Source organism: Bos indicus x Bos taurus, chromosome 25, assembly GCF_003369695.1.
Source record: "Bos indicus x Bos taurus breed Angus x Brahman F1 hybrid chromosome 25, Bos_hybrid_MaternalHap_v2.0, whole genome shotgun sequence".
Lineage (NCBI taxonomy): Eukaryota > Metazoa > Chordata > Mammalia > Artiodactyla > Bovidae > Bos > Bos indicus x Bos taurus.
Genome location: NC_040100.1, coordinates 21151734 through 21171542, shown reverse-complemented (window position 1 = coordinate 21171542; position 19809 = coordinate 21151734). Strand labels below are relative to the sequence as shown.

Sequence of the window (19809 nt, the reverse complement as noted above, 5' to 3'; positions counted from 1 at the left end):
GGAGCAGTGAGGGGCAGAGCATCACCCTGCAGCCCAGGACCCCCGGCCCTGCTCCCACCCCTGAGCGCAGACCTCACCTCCCGCAGTGAGGCCCGGCAGAGCTCCAGGGCGATGTAGTGGAACTGAGGTCCCCGCTCGGTGCAGAAGTAGCGGAGCACATTGGGGTGCCTGTCCGACTCCTGCAGCAGCTGCACCTCCCGCCGGACCAGACTGAAGCACTCACGGAGGAGCCGCTTGACCGCCACCGCCCGCCCCTCAAACTGTCCCCTGGGTGGAGGTCCAGAGGGCAGACGAAAAGGGAATCGTTAGGATCCACACCCACCTTGGGGGTTCTTTGAAAGAGGTGCTCTCCAAGGGATAGTGGCCACCTCAGCCCAGCTCCTGGCTGCCACTCACCGGAAAACAAAAGTCCCACCGGCCCCGCGGCCCAGGACGTCCTTGGGGTTGAAGGAGATCTTCCCCACCACGGTGAGCTGCTCAGCTGGGGGGAGAGGAGAGGGGGTCTCAGGGGGCCTCTGCCCATGGCTGCCACCCTGCCCAGTCCAGACCCGTCTCCCCAACCTCGATCTCTCTCCAGCCTCCGGCTTCCATGCCCCTCCGGGTGCCAGACAGGGTCCAGTGCCTCAGGCTACCACTTACTCCAGGCAAGTGACCTAACCGCGGTGCCCCGGTTTTCTCATCTGTAAAGGCGGACTATGTCAAGGATCCTGCATAATATTACTGAGGATTAATGGGAAAAAGGGTGGGGGGGGAGGTCTGCTCTGCTGTCCTCTTTTATCATTTTTCCCTCTTCTGGCATTTCCTGCCCAGGTTTCTTTCCTTTCCCCACCTCCACCACTTACTAATATAATAAACCCTTTCGACTAAGGTATTGGCTTCAAATAGGAAAGTGAATTTTGTCAGCCGGAAGCATGATGAAGGTGAAGGCTGTGGCAGAAAAGACTGTCCTGGGCGGGGGTCAAGGTGGGCGGGGAGCAGTGGGCATGTGGATGCTGAACTGTCTAGAACTAGTTCCAGGGAAGCAGGGAGCCCCCAGAAGGCCTTGGCTTCCCGTTACAAAGGGTGGGTTTGGATTTTCCTGGTGGTCCAGCGGTTAAGAATCCGCCTGCCAGTGCAGGGGACACGGGTTCGAACCCTGGTTTGGGAAGATTCCACACGCCGCAGGACAACTAATCTCAGACTCTGCAGCTACTGAGCCCATGTGCCTAGAGCCTGTGCTCTGCAAGAAGAGAAGCCACCGCAATGAAAAGCCCGTGCATCGCAACTAGAGAGGTAGCCGCCCCCCCCGCACCCACCCCCAGCCTTGCAGCAACTAGAGGAAGGCCTCAGGAGCAATGAAGACCCAGCACAGCCAAAAATAAATTTTTTTTTTTTTAAGAAAGGGTGGGTGGGATTGGCTCAGGTGAGTGGAGGAATTGGGCAGTTACTGCTCTTCCTTTCGGGTCACCTGGGAGAGACCCCTCACAATGACCCAGGCACAGGGCAGGCTCCTGCTCAGCACCCAGGGGGCCCCATGCACACAGCTAAGTGCATCTTGTGCTTCTAGAGTTGTGTGCCCCTCCGTGGTCCTGAGAACACTCTCCCTAGGAAGAGCTGGCAGCTTTAGTCTCTAATCGGCTCTAGGAAAAGCAAATGAAAATCAGCGTCAGAGATCTGTGAGCAAAGTATTAAGCTGTCCCTTAGCACTGCTCTAGGTTATTTGCTTAAAAACTCTCTGCTGATGAGATGCAGGCAGTAAGTGAAATGTGTGTACCCTGAAATGTGTATACTCCACCCTCAGGACCGTGGTCTTGGGGCCATGCTGGAAGCACATCACACACAGGTAAGCTGGGCCTGTCTCTCCAGCAGCTCAGAAAGCAGGGACAGAGTTGCCAGAAAGCCTGTTTGGACAAGCCCTGCTCAGCTGGCTCCAGGTGAGGGTCCCTGAGCGCTTCCGGCTCCTCTTTTGTACCGCTTTGTACCACTCGCTTGGTTCTGCTGGTTTCCTGTCTTTTTGCATGTCTGCCTCCCCTGCCTGGATGCCCTCGTGAACACTCACTACGTGCTTTCTGGGTTAGATTCAGAACTAACTCTAGATTCAGGAGGACCCTCAGTGCTGGGATGGAGGCCAGACTTCTGGCCATGAAGTTCTTGAATGCAGAAATAATGAATCAGGAGGCTCAGTTTGCACAAACATATTCACCATCATTTGCTCAGCCTTCTATATCATGATAACGGAGAAGCAACAAACACAGGAGAATTTCTAAAGGAATCAAAAGTTGTCATGTGGTGGGGACATGATGTATGGTCAGAATCCCCTCTGAGATCCCCAGAAATATGTGAGGTACTGCGTTGCTTCTTTTACACAGCTTGGGAAACCATTCAAGCCAGTTACCTACTTCATGGGCACTGCCAAAATTCAAACAGAGATACCATCCCAAAGTTGACCTGCTTGTGAGTTCCCGGGCTGCTACATACTGGCTTTGTGAGTCCGGGGTGGGAGTGTCATGAACCTTTCTGCCTTCAATTTCCTCTTCTATAAAATCAGCATAATGATAGTATCTACCTTGTGAATATGACTTCATACATGCACAATATTTAGAACAGGGCCTGGTGTACAGTAAGTGCTATATAAATGTTAGCTCTCAGTTTTAGCTGGTTGTGCCAGCTTGATTGTGCCCACTTGCTGCTGAATGTACCATGTAGCCAGCAGTCCTGGAGGACACCCTACCAAGCACGTGTAGATGCATTGGTGGAGGTTAAATGAGAGTGGGGCAGGGCTCCACTGCAGATTTTGTGAACCATGAAAAGGTCCTGAGGAACGTTCCTTTCCCTGCATTGAGAGGAGGACCAAAGGTTCCGAGGTCAGAGTTCCTGACACAGATGTCCTAAGAACAGCCCCTAAGGCAGTTAGGGGCTGCCATAGGAGTGCAGGGCTCTTTTGGAGAGTGGTTCTCGAAGCTTTCCTGCCATCTGCCACATGTGTTTATTTGACTCTCCCTGCATGAAAGATTTCGATACACTGGACTCCAAATTGCTGCATATTGAATGGGCAAGTCCTAGCCATTAACTCTGCCTATACGTCATACCTGCTTAGCACATATTCACTCTGCATATATTTATTAAGAGTGCTGTCTAATCTAAGAATCTCTGGTGGCCAGTGTCAGTCACTAACTCAACAGATAATTCCTGAGTCAAGCTCTGGTCCAGATTGCAGCAGTAAGCAAGGCAGGCTTAGCCCGAGCACCTGTTCTCCAGCTGGCCACAGTCCCCACCACTCCCTATTCTCTCTCCTATGTGACTGCTTCGCTTCTCTGCTTTATCCACCTGACCCACCCGGAAGCATGAGTTTGCAACCCTCTTCTCAGCTTCCAGAATGTGCACCCTGCTTTCTCGCATCTCTGAACCTTCACCTGTGCTCTTGGGGCCACCTGGAGGGTTCCTGCTCCACTCTGCCCTGCTCACCTGGGTAATTCCTTCTTCTCTTTGGGATCAAGCCTAACTTCACTTTGAGGACACTTCCTATGTCCCCACATCAGAGCTCCATGACCCTCCTCTGTGTTCCTACAGCTCCCTGTATCCTTCCATCCCCATCACAGCATTTACCACAGCACTTAATAATTACCTGTCCCTTCCATGCTTTCCTAGAAGTTATGAAAATACCAAAGTAAAGCTTATTAAGACTTTAAAGAAAGTAAAAGAAATAGAAAGGTTTCTTTTAAAGTGCAGAGGGAACTCAATATTATATAGAGATTGTTACCACTGAGTTTTGTCACAAAATGACCATGCTCTAGCTGGGTATTTTATTTTCTTAGATTCTTGTCCTGAAGCACTGATAATACTTTGATTGTTTTTTCACAGTGAGTAAAGAAGTTTAAGTATTTCATATAACAGGGGAGCCTGGATGAGCCAGGGTTGGAATCCAACATCCTCTTTTCTCTTCCTCTGTGGGTTAGTGGTATCTTCAGACCCACGAGGGGACTGAGGAGATGTCTGGGGGAAGGAATTCCATCCCGTCAGTAACTGCGTCTAGTAGACCGTGGTGGTGAGGGACAGTAAGGTCTTTTGACAAGAACCACCTGGGACAACGTGGTGTTTGGGTCATCTGGGGAAAGACTCGGCTTGAGTCAGAAGGTCCAAGAAGAAGTGTTTCAGGGTGCGATGGAGTGTTGTGTGGACCCACCCCGAGCCAGGAAAGTAACCGGAACTGCAACCTTCAGGGCTCAGGCAACTCTGCCGTGGGGGGCTTTCTACAGGAGCTGAGCCCCCAGGAAGGAAGCTGCTTTCCTCTCAGCACAGGGTGGAGGGGGGGGTGAACACAAAGGGGAACTTCGGAAGCAGCATGGGAGCATCCTACTAAATATGGGGCGGACTTCAGGCTGAGTTAGTGGTGCAGCAGAGTAGCCCCAAGGTAGGAGGCGGGGGCTTGAGCAGTGCCAAAGAAGCGGGAGAGAAGCAGCCTGGACTGACCAATAAAAGCACATGGAAGCTCCCCTGGCATCCCACAGGTTCCAGAGGAAGCCTGAAAGGGCTTCTTTATAGGATGAAATTGAGAGAAGAGAGGAAAATGTTAAAAAAAAAAATAAAAAGCTCTAAAGAGAAAAGGAACCAAAGGGTACCTAGGTAATTTACTACTACTATTATTATTACCAAACAGGATATTCTTTTAACACATATTAATAACACCAGCTTGGCATGATTTAATAATAGTGGTGATGGTAAACCGGTCATATGAGGTGATGTAATGGAGTAGGCGGTATCATTCTCACTTGACAGATGAGAAAACTGCAGCTCAGAGGAGTCAAGCAATTTATCAAAATTAACAGTGGACTTAGATCTATACCAGTTCTATCTGTATCCAGGGTCCCTGAACATAATGACAACAGCAAAAATGATGGCAAACATTTCTAGAGGGCTCCACTTCACAGCAGGCACTATTCAAAGTTCTCTCCTGTTCACTCATTTAGGGTGGGCTTCCCTGGTGGCTTCGTGGTAAAGAATCCACCTGCCAAGGCAGGAGACGTGGGTTGGATCCCTGGTCAGAAAGACCCCTTGGAGAAGGAAATGGGAAACCCACTCCGGTCTTGTTGCCTGGGAAATCCCATGGACAGAGAAGCATGGTGGGCTACAATCAATGGGGTCACAAAAGAGTCAGATACAACTTGTTCAGTTCACAGACTGAACAACAGCAGTTGTTCCAATAATCTGATTCTGGAGCTAAACCTGCCTCTCTCTTTTCTGTCCCTGACTCTGACCTTTCTTGCTCATGTGAGCTCACCTTCAGGGTCTTCCAGTGGCTGGCCTTGCTCTGGGGGATTCTGAAGCTTCTTCTGGCTCTGAAGGGTGGCACTGGAGGGCTGGGGCTGAGCATCCTGTGAGATGTCAGAAGGGCCTGCAGGTGCCAGGGGAGCCTGGTGCTGCTGCTTCTCTGCCAACTGCTGCTGCTGCTGCTGAAATATGGGGGCTGAAGAGGGCTCAGCCCTAGCCAGCCCTGCCCCATGATGGGCCCAGAAGCTGTGTCTGAGATGGCCGGTCCCTGGAGCATTGACATATAGAGCACAGTATCGAGGACCTGGGAGCTGCTAAGAGGAAGGCAGGGGATAGAACTGGACCTGGGTGAGGGAGAAACTCGCTAAGTGGTCTTGGAGAGGAGCAGAGTTCCTCTAGGAAGACCATAAAATGGACCTGAGGTCAGAGGTGATGGGCTTACCTGCCTCATTAGGAAGAGAATCCATCCTCCCAGGAGGAGAGCAGTGAGACTGGCTGCCAGCAGGTCTTGGGGTCCCAGGCCTGGATACAGCGCTGAGGTTTTCTTCTCAGGATGCAGCTCCACGTCCGGAGGTTCCTCCCGGCTCAGGCTCAGGAGCTGAGGACAAAGGGGCTTCCACTATAAGCAGCCCCTCCTGCTACAGAACCCCTAACCCTTATTCATCACGCAGTACACGGCTGGGCTTAGCTGAAGGGGTGGAGAGTGGTCTACATGATGGCAAACTTGGCGCTCTCCGTGGTGCTGAAAATTGTGGTGCCCCAGGAAACCTGGGGTGTCACTAAAAAAGCCAGATACTCTTGGACATCACCAAACAATACAAGTGTCTGCCTTCAGAGATTCTGAATTCAGTGAGGTTGGAGTGGGCTCCTAGGTGATTCTGATAAGCAACCAGATTTGAGAATCATGTCATTCTGAGAACAGAGCATGCCTGTTCCTTCTAACCTTGAACTACTAGCAACTCTTGTCCAGTCCTCTCCCAGGAAGGCATACCTTTATAGTTTTTCCATTTTCATTTTCTCACTTGATAAATCTTTTGCCACCTCTAAACTGAAGAATAAAGAAAACCGTGACCCGTGTTTCACAATTTAGATAGCCAATACCGTTTTGACACTTGTAACGCTTTTTTCTGGCAATAACAACAAAAAAAGTTTTTCTTCTGAGAAACTGTGAGATCAGGTGACTCACCTCAAATGTTATGCCTAGAAGCCTGAGGAAAAGGTCCAGGGCTGCCCACCCCTGCAGCATCTCCCCACAGGCCCTCTGCCTATCGAACACTGACCTCCAAGAAGAGAGTTGGAGCCTGGATGCTTTCTGAGGGTCTGGTCCCAGAAGCCCCACTCCCTGGGGTGGGATGGACTCTCAGCATGGTGGTGTGCAGGACTGGCGGTGGCTCATGGTGTCCTAAGGGGCAGGGACAAGGTCAGGGGGCTGAAGGTGACCTCAGCCTTCTAGCTCAGAAGCTGGGCTCACAGGTCCTTTAAGTTTGGGTGGAAGGGGTCTCACCAATGAGAAGCCACTGGCTAGGGAGGGCCACGCTGCCCGAGGGGTATCTGACAGCAGTGCTAGGTGAGCCCTCTCGCTCTCCTGAGACTTGCAGTGTCACCTCCTCTGTGGTGGGGCCATCGGTGGGGGCCAGGGTCAGGCCACGAGGCTACGGCAGAAGATGGAGAGTCATGAGTGGTGGCGGGGGGCTTCTCTCCTGCTTCATCCCCTCTTTCCAGCCCCTCAGAGGCCCTTTCTCACCACTAGGGCCACCCCAGTGTGAACCAGTGCTTTAGAGACATAGAAGCCAGCTTCATCCTTCCCCACATACAGGGTCATCCTAGTGGGGGAGAGGAAAGGGGAGAAGAATGAGTGAAGGTGGCGGGCAGTTTCAGTCCCATCATACTGGTGTCCTTCTATTGTTCCAGCCCACACGTACTCTGGCCTGGGTCATGTGACTTTCTTGGACCAATGAAATAATAGCAAATGAGACAATCAGAGGCTTGAGAAATGCTTGTGCATGGGGACTTGCCTTCTCATGGGGTTCTTTGGAACCTGAGACCACCACAAGAGGAAAACAAGGTTACTGTGCAGGGGTATGAGAGACCTTATTTGATACCCCATAGGCCAAAAAAATCCACTAACTATGAGATAGGTGAGTGAAGCCATTCTAGATTGTCCAGGCTCAGCCAAGCTGCCAGCTGGCTGCCCAGACCAGAAGACCACTCAGCTGACCCACAAAATCTTGAAAAATAAGAAATGTTCATTCTGAAGCCCTAAATTTGGGGAGTGATTGGTTATATAGCAAAAGCTAATGATAGAAACTCTACAGTCATTGCTTCTAAATCTGTTTCTAGCCCAGACCTCTTCCAGGAGCTCAGTTTTCTAAATCTGAATTCATCACCTCATTCCTTACCTGCTTCTCTTCCTCCTCCCCTCTTCTTCCTCCTCCTCCTCCTCCCCCATTTCCTCCTCTAGTGCTCCCTACCTTTGAAAACAACAGCACTCATGTGCTTCTAGAAACCTGATGGTAATTGGTGACTCCTTGCTCACAATCATCAAACTTTCTAATCACCAAATACTGTCTTCTCCTCTTAATATCTGTTAGCCTCCACTTATTTCCATCTCCATTGTTTCCGTCCTAGTCCAGAGTGTCTTCTGCCTGAACTAAGGCAATGTTCTGTGCCTGCTTCCTCCCCACAGCACTAAGATGACTTAACACTGTAGCCAGTTATCTTTCCAAAATGAAAATATGATCAAATCACTTCTTTATCTAAAACCTTCCAATGCCTTCTCCTTAACCTTATCCTAAACCCTTCAAATGACCTGATAAGATCCCTGTTTAACAGCCTCAGACCTTCTTCTCCGCTCAGAGTTGTGCTCCAGCCTTGTTTTATTAACTTACTCTGTTTCCTGGTTGCCATGATCTGTCTCTCTTGTTTTCTCTTCACCCTTTAGGTTTCAACTTGTATGTCCCTTCCTCTAGGAAACTTTCTATGATTGCCTCCTGCCCCCAGTCTTGATTTAGGTGCCCTTTTATACATTCCCATGACACACTATACTTCTCTTATCTCTTCCCTTATCATACCATATCGTGATTACCTCTTTACACCCCTGTCTCTTGCACTAGACTCTGAGATTTCTGTAGGTCAGAACACTGGCTATATTACTGTACTCCCAGAGCCTAGCAAGTGATTGCTATGTAGCAAATGCTCAATTAATATTGGGAGAACCAACTGAATTAATGGGTAATCCCTGATTTTCCCAGTCTGTCTCCCGGCTCCCCAAGAGGGGGATACTAAGGCATTTGGTGTTATAAGGAAGGGTCACTTTTAAGGGTTTTAAAATTCAATAAACACATGTGCCTGTGCACTCAGTCGCTTCAGTTGAGTTCAACTCTTTGCGACCCTATAGACCGTAGCCCACCAGGCTCCTCTGTCCATGGGATTCTCCAGGCAAGAAGTTGGAGTGGGTTCCCATGCCCTCCTCCAGGGGATCTTCCTGACCCAGGGATGGAACTCGCACCTCCTGCATTGCAGGCAAATTCTTTACCACTGAGCCACCGGGAAAGCCCCAATAAACACACGGTACCTACCAATCAGAACAGATGCCAGCTGTAGCACGGGGGTGGAGATACGGAGGCCCTCCCTTGGCCAGATTTTACCCTACCAGTTGCTGAACAGTGAGGCTATCCAGGGGTCCTGGGAGCACATGGTGGGCACGCAGGGCACTGGTTATTTACCAAACTGTTTGAAATACTGTGACCTTTGGTCCAGCTGTACTGGTCTGTCATGGTTGGACATCATACCTGCCCATTGGACCTGGGCTACACTGGTCAAAATACTTCCAGAAGCTCCTCCCTGGCCCTCAGACATGGGTACTTACAGCAGTTGGGTGTCTAAGGCAGGGAAGTGGGTGGCCGTGTCCTGGGGGCCTGAGGCTGGCAGTCGGATGTGGCCCCAGCGGAGGGCGAGGAAGTGCAGGGTGTCTCGAGCCAGTGTGAGGTGGGGTAGCTGGCGCAGGTTCTCCTGGTGCCATGTGTAGATGCCCACCACAGGGACGCCCAAGTCCTGCGTCCATAGCACCGCCCCGCTCCCTGGGTCCACGGTCAGCAGCAGACCCATCCCACAGGATGCAAGGTAGCTCATGTCTGCCGGGAAAGATGGTACGGAGATGTGGTCAGGGAGCCCTGCCCTGAGGCGCTTTGGAGCATCTTGGGGTGGGGAAGCTGCTTTCAGGGTGGGCTGTCAGCAGGGCCCCTCAGGTGTGTGGAGGTCAGGTGAGATCACTGGAGGGTTATCAGGACATGGGAAGTTCACTGAGTCACTTTGATCAGGCTCAACGGGACAGTTGTGTAAGATGTAGGGGTAAGCTGAGGTCATCCAAAGGCAACTCCGGTGTGCAAATAAGTCCTTGTCACTTAGGATGTGGGGAAGTCAGTCATGGTCTGGCTGTTGGTCAGTCAGGGTGGTCTGGACACATGTGGGTAACATGGGAGTCATTTAGAATGTGAAGGGGGCTCAGTTAGGGGCCTTGTGGGTGTCACCTGTGATGTGTCAGGGTCGCCTGTGTGAATTCTCAGGTGGAATGGTGGAGTCAGGGTCTGGGAGTGGCTTAGGGTACCTTTGGGGTCATTCAGGCATTTAGGAAGGGCAGTTACGATTATTTTTTTAAACACAACATGATTATATTTTAATACACAACCAAAATACCGAATACCAGAGTAAATTGATGGCAATAAAATACGGTGTTTCATTTATACTGCATGACAAATGGTTGACACCTTTAGTCATAAATGAGTTCTTAGAAACCAGTAACAAATATATTGATATACTAAGGGAAATGAAAAAAAAAAACCCAAAACAGAAGGAAATGAAATAACACAAGTGACTACTATGGATTAAACATATATGAAGATGACTGAGCTGAACAATAACAGAAGAAAAGCAATTTCTTTGTAATATTATATTACCCAAGATCGCAATGGCACCCCACTCCAGTACTCTTGTCTGGAAAATCCCATGGACAGAGGAGCCTGGTAGGCTGTGGTCCATGGGGTCGCTAAGAGTCGGACACGACTGAGCAACTTCACTTTCACTTTTCATTTTCATGCATTGGAGAAGGCAATGGCAACCTACTCCAGTGTTCTTGCCTGGAGAATCCCAGGGATGGGGGAGCCTGGTGGGCTGCCGTCTATGGGGTCACACAGAGTTGGACATGACTGAAATGACTTAGCAGCAGTAGCAGCAGCAGGAAGCATACCCACACAGGAAAGGGCACTCATTATATCAAGGGGGGTGGTGACTCTAGGGGCAGTCACTCAGGGTCATCTCTCATCTCTGTCAACACTGGGGGTCAGTTGGGACACATGGGGACTGCTCAGGTGTGCAGGGGTTGCTTGGGGGTCACTTGGGGTCTGGGTAGCACCCAGGGTGACCTGGCTGAGCTCACTGCAAGTGTGAAGGAGTCAGGATGCTGAAAGCTCTCAGGGTACAGGAGGGTCAGAGGCTGTGTGCTGAGTGGGTGACCTAGGCTGTCCATCAAGAGGGTATCATTCAGTATGTGGGGTCCCTCAGGGGATCAGATGGGTCTGAATGTGGTGGGGCTTGGTCGTGGATGCCACTCAGGGTTCCTTGAGTTGGAGACCTTGCTCTAAGGTGGAGCCAGGGCAGGGAGACACTCACATTTACCAGGTGAGCCATCCACAGGGGGTGCGGAGTAGCGGCGGAAGGTGGTGTTCCAGCGCAGGGCTGGGGTCCTGGGGTCGTGCATGGTGACCGTGTACTCTGGGGACACCCAGAAGCGGGGTTACCAGGAACACCCACGTGACGCTCCTCCACCCCCACCCGGGAGACCTCATTTTGCGGAGGCAGGGGCTTCCCGAGCACCCAGCCTGGAGGCCAGACTCTGTGAGCATCACCATGGCCCGACCAGGTTTGCTTTGTTACTGCCGTGTCCCTGGCTCCTTCTTCAGTGCTCAGTGACAAGTTTGTTGACTGACAGAGTGATTGACTGGCTTGAACTCAGCGTGGAGAGCAACTGCCAGGCCTGGGCAGAGCCAAAGCGGGGGCTGTCCCGAGCATGGGGAGCAGCCGGGGGCTGACTCACGCGTCCGGCCGATGTAGAGGCGGGGGGTAGAGGGTCGCTCTGTGGTCAGTGTCATCTGCGTCTTCCCTGACTCAGGGTCCACCACAAACCAGGCATCCTGCTTCCGGCCTGTGGAGGTAGAAAGGGTGCCCGCTCTCTAGATGGGATAGATAGGGCATGCAGCCTGTCCGCGCCATGCCCCGCTGGCCTGGCTGGACCTCGGTCCTATCCCTGCTGGACTAGGACCCCAGGCTGGAGGGATGCTTACCTGTGTAGAAGACGCCATCAGAGCTGCGACATGGGGAGGCGTGAACCAGCTCAGGGATGGTGAAGGGCAGCCTCTGGGAGCAGGAAGAGCAGAGAAACACATGCAACCTATTCGCTGGGCACAACGATGATCATATCCATTTCCCGAGAGGCTGAGTCACTTGGCTAATGTCACACAGCTGTAAGTAGCAGAGCCAGCTTCCAGAACCTGCACAATTAACCACTCTGCTACACGACCTCTGAAGGAGCTGCAGTAAATCCCACCCCCAGCACCAAGATGCCACCTGATCATGCACTCCTGGACTAACAACCTCAGAAACACTCGCTGAGACTTGAAAATTTCAGCGGCCATCATGGCCTTGGAGATGCTGGATAACTGTGCCAGATTAAGAGACACCCGGGAGACAAGGCTGGCCTCCTTGGTGGCTCAGATGGTAGAGAATCTGCCTGCAATGCAGGAGACTCAGCTTTGATCCCTGGGTCAGGAATATCCCCTGGAGAAGGGCATGGCAACCTGCTTCAATATTCTTGCCTGGGAAATCCCATGGACAGAGGAGCTGACGGGCTACAGTCCATGGGGTTGCAAAGAGTCGGACACAACTTAGCGACTGATACTTTCTCTTTCAAGAGACATGAGGACCAGATGCAAGGGGTGGTCTTAGTTCAAGTTCTGGACAATAAAGCACACCGTTGGGCCACTTGACAAAATTAATGCAGGACTTCTCTGGTGGTCCAGTGGTTAAGAATCCATCTGCCCATGCAGAGGATATGGGTTTGATCCCTGCTCTGGGAAGATCCCACATTCTCCACAGTAACCAAGCCCGTACACTGTAACAGCTGAGCCTGAGTGCTCTGGAGCCTGTGAGATGCAACTAGAGAGTAGCCCCCGCTTGCCACACAGCCAAAAACAAATAATTGATTAAGTAAAGTCTTTTAAAAGTGAAACATTAATATGGATGTGGATTAGATAACCCTATTGCCTCAATGTTAAATCTCCTGATTTTGAGAATTTACACTCAGGTTGTATAGGAGAAAGTCCTTGTTTAGGAATACACAATGATGCTTTAGGAATAAAGGGGCAGAATGTCTGCAACTCTTTCTCAAAGAGTTCAGAAAAAGAAATTTTATATATACACATGTAATAGTATCTGTCTATATCTATAGGTAAACACATGTGGAATATTATCTATCTATATCTATTAAGATAGAATAATATAAATTATATATACATGTTTAATATTATCTATCTATATCTATCTATTAAGATAGAATAATACAAATTTTATATATATGAAAGTGAAAGTGCAAGTCACTCAGTCATGTCCGATTCTTTGCAATCCCATTGACAGTCCATGGAATTCTCCAGGCCAGAATACTGGAGTGGGTAGCCTTTCCCTTCTCCAGGGGATATTTCCAACCCAGGGATAAAACCCGGGTGTCCCACATTGCAGGCAGATTCTTTACCAGCTGAGCCACAAGGGAAGCCCAAGAATACTGGAGTGGGTAGCCTATCCCTCTCCACCTGATCTTCCCGACCCAGGAATCAAACCAGGGTCTCCTGCATTGCAGGCAGATTCTTTACCAACTGAGCTATCAAGGAAGACCTTTATATACATATATATATATGTATATATACACATATATACACATACATGTAAGATTATCTATCTGTATCTATCTACTAAGAGAGAATAATAAAGTGAAAGTGATAAGATGTTAAAAAAAATCGATGCAGCTGGGCAAAGGGAATAAACAATTGCTCTGTACTATCCTTGCATTTTTTTCCCTTAGGTTTGAAATTATATCAAAGTGAAACAAAAAAATCCCCAAACTCCACATACAGAGCTCTTAGAAGATAGCGCCCCAGGCACAAACATGTACTGAGTCAGGACGGACAACAAAAGAAGGCAATACAACCTACAGTTGGCGTGTAAGGTTAGTGCTGTGATAGGGGAGCACAGAAGCTGAGGGTACCTGATGCAGGTGGGCGGGAAGGAAGGACTGAAGGAGGATGTTCAGTGGTGCGTTCATTCATTCAGTCATTTCACCTATTACTAGCTGGGTGCTGGGGCCCAAGTGCCTTTCTGCACAGAGTTACATTTCTGGTGTGTATGATAATAAACAAACAAAAACACATAAACGACAATGCCGGGTAATAGTAACTGTTATTAAAACAAACTCAGAAAGCTAGGATAGAGTGATTAGAGGCGCTATTTCACATAGGGAGGCTAGAGAGTAAGAACTCAATCCAAGGGAGCAGTGAGGCTCAGGAGCACGTGGAGGGCAGAGGGACAGAATGCTGAGACCACCAGCAGGGCCACCTACTGACGAGCCCAAGTGGCATGTTTGAGGAACAGCCAGTGCGCTGGGAGTGGGGATGGAGAAGGGCAGACGGAAGTGGAGGCAAGCTGGAGGCAAGATCATGGGCTGGAAAGGAGTTTGGGTTTTAAATTGGGCCTTGGGGGATGAATAGGAACCAGCATGGGGAAGGGGAGCATGTTTCACAAATATTCTGGTTCTCCTTCTGGGCTCCTGGTGAGATTACCCGACTTTTGTGCTTAAAGTGGGCACAGCCATGAAACCCAATTTAGCCGAAGGGAGGGTGCAGAAGAAACCATGTCACTTTCCAAACTCTTTGCTGCGGGAGAAGCCCAGGTTGAGACGGAGCATCTGACAGCCTGGGTCTGCAAGAGACCATAGTGGACAGAGCCCCCGAGGATCCACGTGAGTCACATGGTGTGAGCAAGATAGCAAGCCCTGTGGATCCACGGGGATGTGTGTGCTGTTACTGCAGCAAGCTGGAACCCAGGCAGTCTGGAACCCTATGGGGAAAATCTGGGTGAAGCCCCAGAGCTGGCATATTCAAGAAATTAATCAGTGTGAGTGTGTGCACGTGTGTGTGCACATAGGTGCCTGTGGGTGAGTGAAGATGCTGCAGGAGTGAGCTGGTCCTGATGTGCTTTGTTGGGACAACTGGACTTTATCCCAGATGCAGGGGAGTGATGTCACCAACAGCCACACCTGCCCCATGAGACCCGACGGCGGACACACAGCTGGATGAACAGGAGGTCTGCTTTCTGCCTCTCTCCTGGGAGACACACTCGTGTGGATCCCATCAGTGGCTGCCCTGTGCTCTGGCTTCCAGTGGGGCTGGGATAAGGGAAGGGGCAGGGACAGGGGGAGGGTTCCCTGGGCTCCTCTCCCAGAGTCATCGTGGGCTGGCTGTGCCTCTCCCCCAAAGGCCTCCTGTCACGTGGTCCTCTCCCCTAAGCCCTTCCAGCTCCAGGTAGTGATAACTGCTCCCCCCACCGTCTTAGAGCTGATAAATAGCACCCCACGGTACGGGCCATAGCACTTGGCACCCTGCCTTCCGGTCTCCTACCCTCGGCCCCGTGGGTAGCTCAGCTGATAAAGAATTTGCTTGCAAAGAAGGATACCCCAGTTCAGCTCCTAGGTCGGGAAGATCCCCTGGAGAAGGGATAGGCAGGGCTACCCATTCCAGATTCTTGGACTTCTCTGGTGGCTCAGACAATAAAGAATCTACCTGCAACGAGGGAGACCTGGGTTCTATCCCTGGGTTGGGAAGATCCCCTGGAAGAGGGCATGGCAACCCACTCCAGTACTACTGGGGCAAACTTCGGGAGACGTTTTGGAGAGATGGCGAGGGACAGAGAAGCCTGGAGTGCTGCAGTCCATGGGGTCGCGAAGAGTCAGACACGACTGAACAACAACAACACTAGGCCCCCATCTTTGTAAGTAACCCCATTAATAAAACGTCCTTAAGCTCTCCAGTAGGAGGGTGCTGTCTATTTGCTGGGGCCTGCCTGTGGGACACACCATGAACACACCAACATCTCTTATCAACTCAGTTTCCTAATCACAGAGTAAGCCCGTCCTGGCAGGCCTCCCATGGCACAGTCAGAGCTCTGACACTGCCGGCCTCTGCGCTTGGCCACGTGACCAGCTTTGGCTGATGAGACATTAGCGAATGTGATACAGACAGCCTCCCTATCCAGGGGTTCCACACCCACAGATTCAACCAATTGCAGATTGAAAATATTTTTGGGGGGAAAAAAAAAAAAAGCTTCAGAAAGTTCCAAAAAGCAACACTTGACTTTGCTGCACACCTGGCAACTGCTTACATGACATTTACATTGTATTAGGTCTTATAAGTAATCTAAGATGGGTTAAAGTATACGGGAGGATACCTTTAGGTTATATGCAAATACTGTGCCGTTTTACACAAAGGATTTGAGCACCCTCTGATTTTGGTGGTGGGAGCTTGACCTGGAACTGATCCTCTGTGGATAGTAAGGGATAAGAGAATAAGCAAAGCTTGAAAACTGCTCATGCCCTGGCCTTGCCCCTCCTGCTGCTTCTGATTCCCTTGTTGATACCATGTGAACAAGTCCAGGCTTGTCTGCTTAAAGATGAGAGACCCCTGGGCCAGGGGCCCCTGTCCAAAGCCAGCCAACTACCAACCAGCTTTCAGAAAAAGAGCCAGCTGACCGACAGCTGACCATAGATGCTTGAGCAAGACCGCCCAGCTGAGTCCAGCCTCAAATGTCATCCCACGAAAATGAGTTAAATAAACTGTCTGCATTTGAAGTTTGAGTTTTGGGGCGATGTGTTATTTAGCAAAAAGTAACTGATACATGGGCTTCCCAGCAGTAAAGAATCCATTGGCCATTGCAGGAGATGCAGGTTCGACCCCTGGGTAGGGAGGATCCCCTGGAGAAGGGCGTGGTGACCCACTCCAGTACTCTTGCCTGGAGAATCCCATGGACAGAGGAGCCTGGTGGGCTGCAGTCCACAATGTTGCAAAGAGTAGGACATGACAGCAACTAAACAACTAATACATAGCTTTCCCCTAAAAACCCTCAGAGCCCCTGGAGAAGCTCCTGACACTCTCAGAGACCTGACAGTCAGCCTGCTGTACAGATACAGCCAGAGTCACCCCCCAACTCCCAACCTCAACAGACAGCCTCCAGACAGCCTCGCCATAGTGCTCTCAGACTTCATCCTCCACAGGACACTCAGATTCTGGCCCTACAGCCCCCTCGGTGCCCTGGGTAACAGAAGTCCTGATCCTCGCCCATCCAAGCACAGTACGAAACACACCATTAATCCTTGTTGCTTCTGGGTCCCCAAGATGTACAGGCTGCCATCAGCTGGGTCTGAGAGAAAGACAGTCCTGTGGGGCAGAGGAATGGGGGGAAGGTTCGTTCACGCCCCCTGATTCCAAGAGGGCCCCTTCCCTCCAACTTCCCTGCCAGTAGGAGCCCACCCCCGACAGGAGGCGCCACAGAGCTCCAGACCCGAATTTCTTCCCTTCCTTCCAGCCCACATGCCCCTCCAGGCAACCCTGGCTTCCTCATCTCCCAGCTGTCCATGCCCTGAGAGAGCCCAGTCCACTTACTCTGTGACGTACGTTGGCCCCTGGATGATGGGCTCTGCAGGGACAAGAACACGACCATGAGCAGTCCCCTCCAGACTCTCCGTTGAAAGGCATACCTCACATTGGTACTTACCGTGTGCCGGACACCAACCGAGCATTTTGTCATGAGCGTAATGTAATACCTCTCCTGTAGGTAGGGTCGTTACCCTTGGCCCTATTTTACAGGTGAGGACTTGAGGCTCAGAGAGGTGAAGTGACTTTTCCAAGGCCACACAGCCTGGGTAAATGGTAAAGCTGACTGAAGACACCTGAGTATTGGATTCGAGACCCCATGCTCTTATCCTGAGATGACCTCCCCCAGCTCGAGGTCCAAGGAGTGGCAGCCCTTCTTACCATCTTTCAGCGTCCACTTCAAGTCTCCTGTCTGCTTGCTCAGGGCGTGGAGACTTCCATCCAGGGTGGACACAAACAGGAGGTTCTCTGGCGTGAAGCTCTGAACCTGCAGTGGAAACAAAGCCTTCTGAGAGGCCTGGGACCACCCTAGTCCTTGTTCCAGGCAGGGACTCCCTGTCCCCCAGAGGGAAACAGAAAGAAGGATGGATGATTGGGAAAGCTGTTGGCTCCACCTCCTGATCTCCAAGACCCTAGAGAGGGGCGACAGTGGGAGCTGGGAGCCTGGCTCCTTTACAAAAGGACATCAGTGGCTCTTACAGCTTCCCTAAGAGACTGATGCTTTTATTAAAAAATTTTATTTGGCTTAGCTGGATTTTAGCTGTAGCATGAGATCTTCCCTGGTGGCTCAGACAGTAAAGAATCTGCCTACAATGCAGGAGACTCAGATTCAACCCCTGGGTCAGAAAGATCTCCTGGAGAAGGAAACGGCAACCCACTCCAGTATTCTTGCCTGGAGAATTCCATAGACAGAGGAGCCTGGAAGATTATAGTCCATGGGGTCGCAAAGAGTTGGACATGAGTGACTAACACATTCACTTTCACTTGAGGGCTCTTGGTTTGGCATGCAGGATCTAGTTCTCTGATCAGGAATCGAACCCAGGCCCCCCGCCGTTGGGAGCACAGAGTCTTCAGCACTGGATCACCACAGGAGTCCAGAAAGAGGTGCTATTATTCTTAGCACTGTACAGGTGAAGGAGACTAAGGCTCAGAAAAGTTAGGTAATCAGCCTAAAGCCACACAGATAAATGGCAGGACTGGGACTTGAACCACCATCTCTCTGGTTCCAGCACCTGGTCCCTTTCTCCTTGGCTTCACTGTCTGCCTCTCTGGGGAAGACCCATTCTGCACCCCCGCCCCCCAAACCGGCCCAGCTACTTTTGGTGCCAGCCTGCAGGGGGCCCCCTGGACCAAGGCTGGGGGTGGCCATGGTAGGGAGGCTGGCCCCCACTGGGCTAACTCACCTGCTCCAGCCCTTCCTTGAGCAAACAGGGTGGGGCTGAGCTCCTAGCAGGAACTCTAACATCCGGGTGGCCCTGCCGCACCTCTGCAAAGGCCACATCCTGCCCCCGGACTCTCAGGTTTGGGGGCAAGCCAATGGTTTTGGAGTAGAGTCAGGAAGCTGCCTCTGAGCCCTCTCTTTTTCTGCCCTGTTTTGTGATCTGCCACATGGCAGGAGGGAGACTGTCCTGGGCAAGAAGCTGCAGACTGAGTCCACAGTCAAGTTTTGTTTGACCATCAGGGGGTTTAAAATTTTGTCTACAGTTAGCTACCAATTTCTAAAAATTGGAAAGATTTCACTTAAAAAGTCAAGTTTCTAATTTTTGTCATTTCTAGCTTTTTTTCTCATTTTTTTTCCCTGGAAACACCCAATCTGGCCACACTGTGTTCAGATTCCTAGATGGCAACCATGGGGTGGGTCTCAAGCTGGAAGTGGGCCTGGGGTGGCACGAGCAGTTGCGTGTGTGTGTGTGTGTGTGTGTGTGTGTGTGTGTGTGTTAGTTGCTAGTGGTGCCTGACTCTCTGTGACCCCATGAACTGTAGCCCTCCAGGATCCTCTGTCCATGGAATTCTCCTAGCAAAAAGACCGGAGTGGGTTGCCATTCCCTTCTCCAGGAGATCTTCCCCACCCAGGGATCAAACCTGGGTCTCCCACGTTGCAGACAGATTCTTTACCATCTGAGCCACTTGGGCACAGTTGCTTCTGGGAGCCCAATAACTGTTCTGGGGGTTATAGGTTAGACTCCTGGGTTGTAGTCCTGGCTTTTCCCTCTCGCTGCATTTCTGTAAGACTGGACTTTTCCGCTCCCGGCACGGTTGAACCAGATTCCCATAAGTCCAGCTTACTTATCCCAGAGGTTGTAAGTTCGGGGTCCAGTCACTGGTAAGGGGGAGCGCTGTGATCCCCCTGAATTTGTAAAAATCGGTGTGTGGGCGCACTTCTCCACAGGGAACCTTTCAAGTTCCAAGGAAGCCAGGTTCCAGAAGTTTTAAGAGGCCTGGCAGGAAAGCGAGGGCCCCCTCCCTCGGTCTGTTCCCTCTCCCCACACCCCTACGCCGCAGGAGGGGCGGGATGCTGGGTCCCCTCTGCAGCTCGTGGAGCAACCGACAACTCCCCCAGACGAGGAGGTTTTCTCCGGCTAGGGGCTGACTTGGGGCCACCCGGACCCGGGGGAGGGCGAGGCGCCCCCTGTGGCCCCGCCGCACCCCCGGACGCCTGCGCCCCCGACCGGAGCTTGGAGGCTCCGCGGCCGCCCGCTTCTCACCTGGGGCCTGAGCGTCCCGAGGAGCGCCGCGAGCTGTAGCAGGAGCCGGGGCCACGGGCCGGACCGCCGGGCCGCGCTCGCCATAGCCCGCGTAGACGGCCGCCGCTCGG

At 51.4% G+C, this 19809-nt stretch overlaps 1 protein-coding gene across 3 annotated transcripts in view; it reads right to left on the bottom strand.

Annotated features, from left to right (window-relative positions):
* Positions 1–19809, bottom strand: part of ERN2 (endoplasmic reticulum to nucleus signaling 2) — a 23283-nt gene extending 3474 nt beyond the window's left edge. The window contains exons 1-15 of one of the 3 annotated variants that reach the window (XM_027526516.1): positions 19700–19809; positions 17376–17481; positions 17004–17037; positions 16706–16778; positions 11586–11658; positions 11339–11446; positions 10915–11016; positions 9116–9380; positions 6992–7070; positions 6752–6899; positions 6528–6649; positions 5690–5845; positions 5258–5429; positions 397–481; positions 78–267 (exon numbers count right to left, since the gene is read on the bottom strand). In XM_027526516.1, the coding sequence (XP_027382317.1) occupies positions 78–267; positions 397–481; positions 5258–5429; positions 5690–5845; positions 6528–6649; positions 6752–6899; positions 6992–7070; positions 9116–9380; positions 10915–11016; positions 11339–11446; positions 11586–11658; positions 16706–16778; positions 17004–17037; positions 17376–17481; positions 19700–19783 (1797 nt within the window). In that variant the 5' untranslated portion in view covers positions 19784–19809. The remainder of the gene's footprint in view (positions 1–77; positions 268–396; positions 482–5257; positions 5430–5689; positions 5846–6527; positions 6650–6751; positions 6900–6991; positions 7071–9115; positions 9381–10914; positions 11017–11338; positions 11447–11585; positions 11659–16705; positions 16779–17003; positions 17038–17375; positions 17482–19699) is intronic. The other 2 variants (XM_027526517.1, XM_027526518.1) reach the window with 2 other exon arrangements.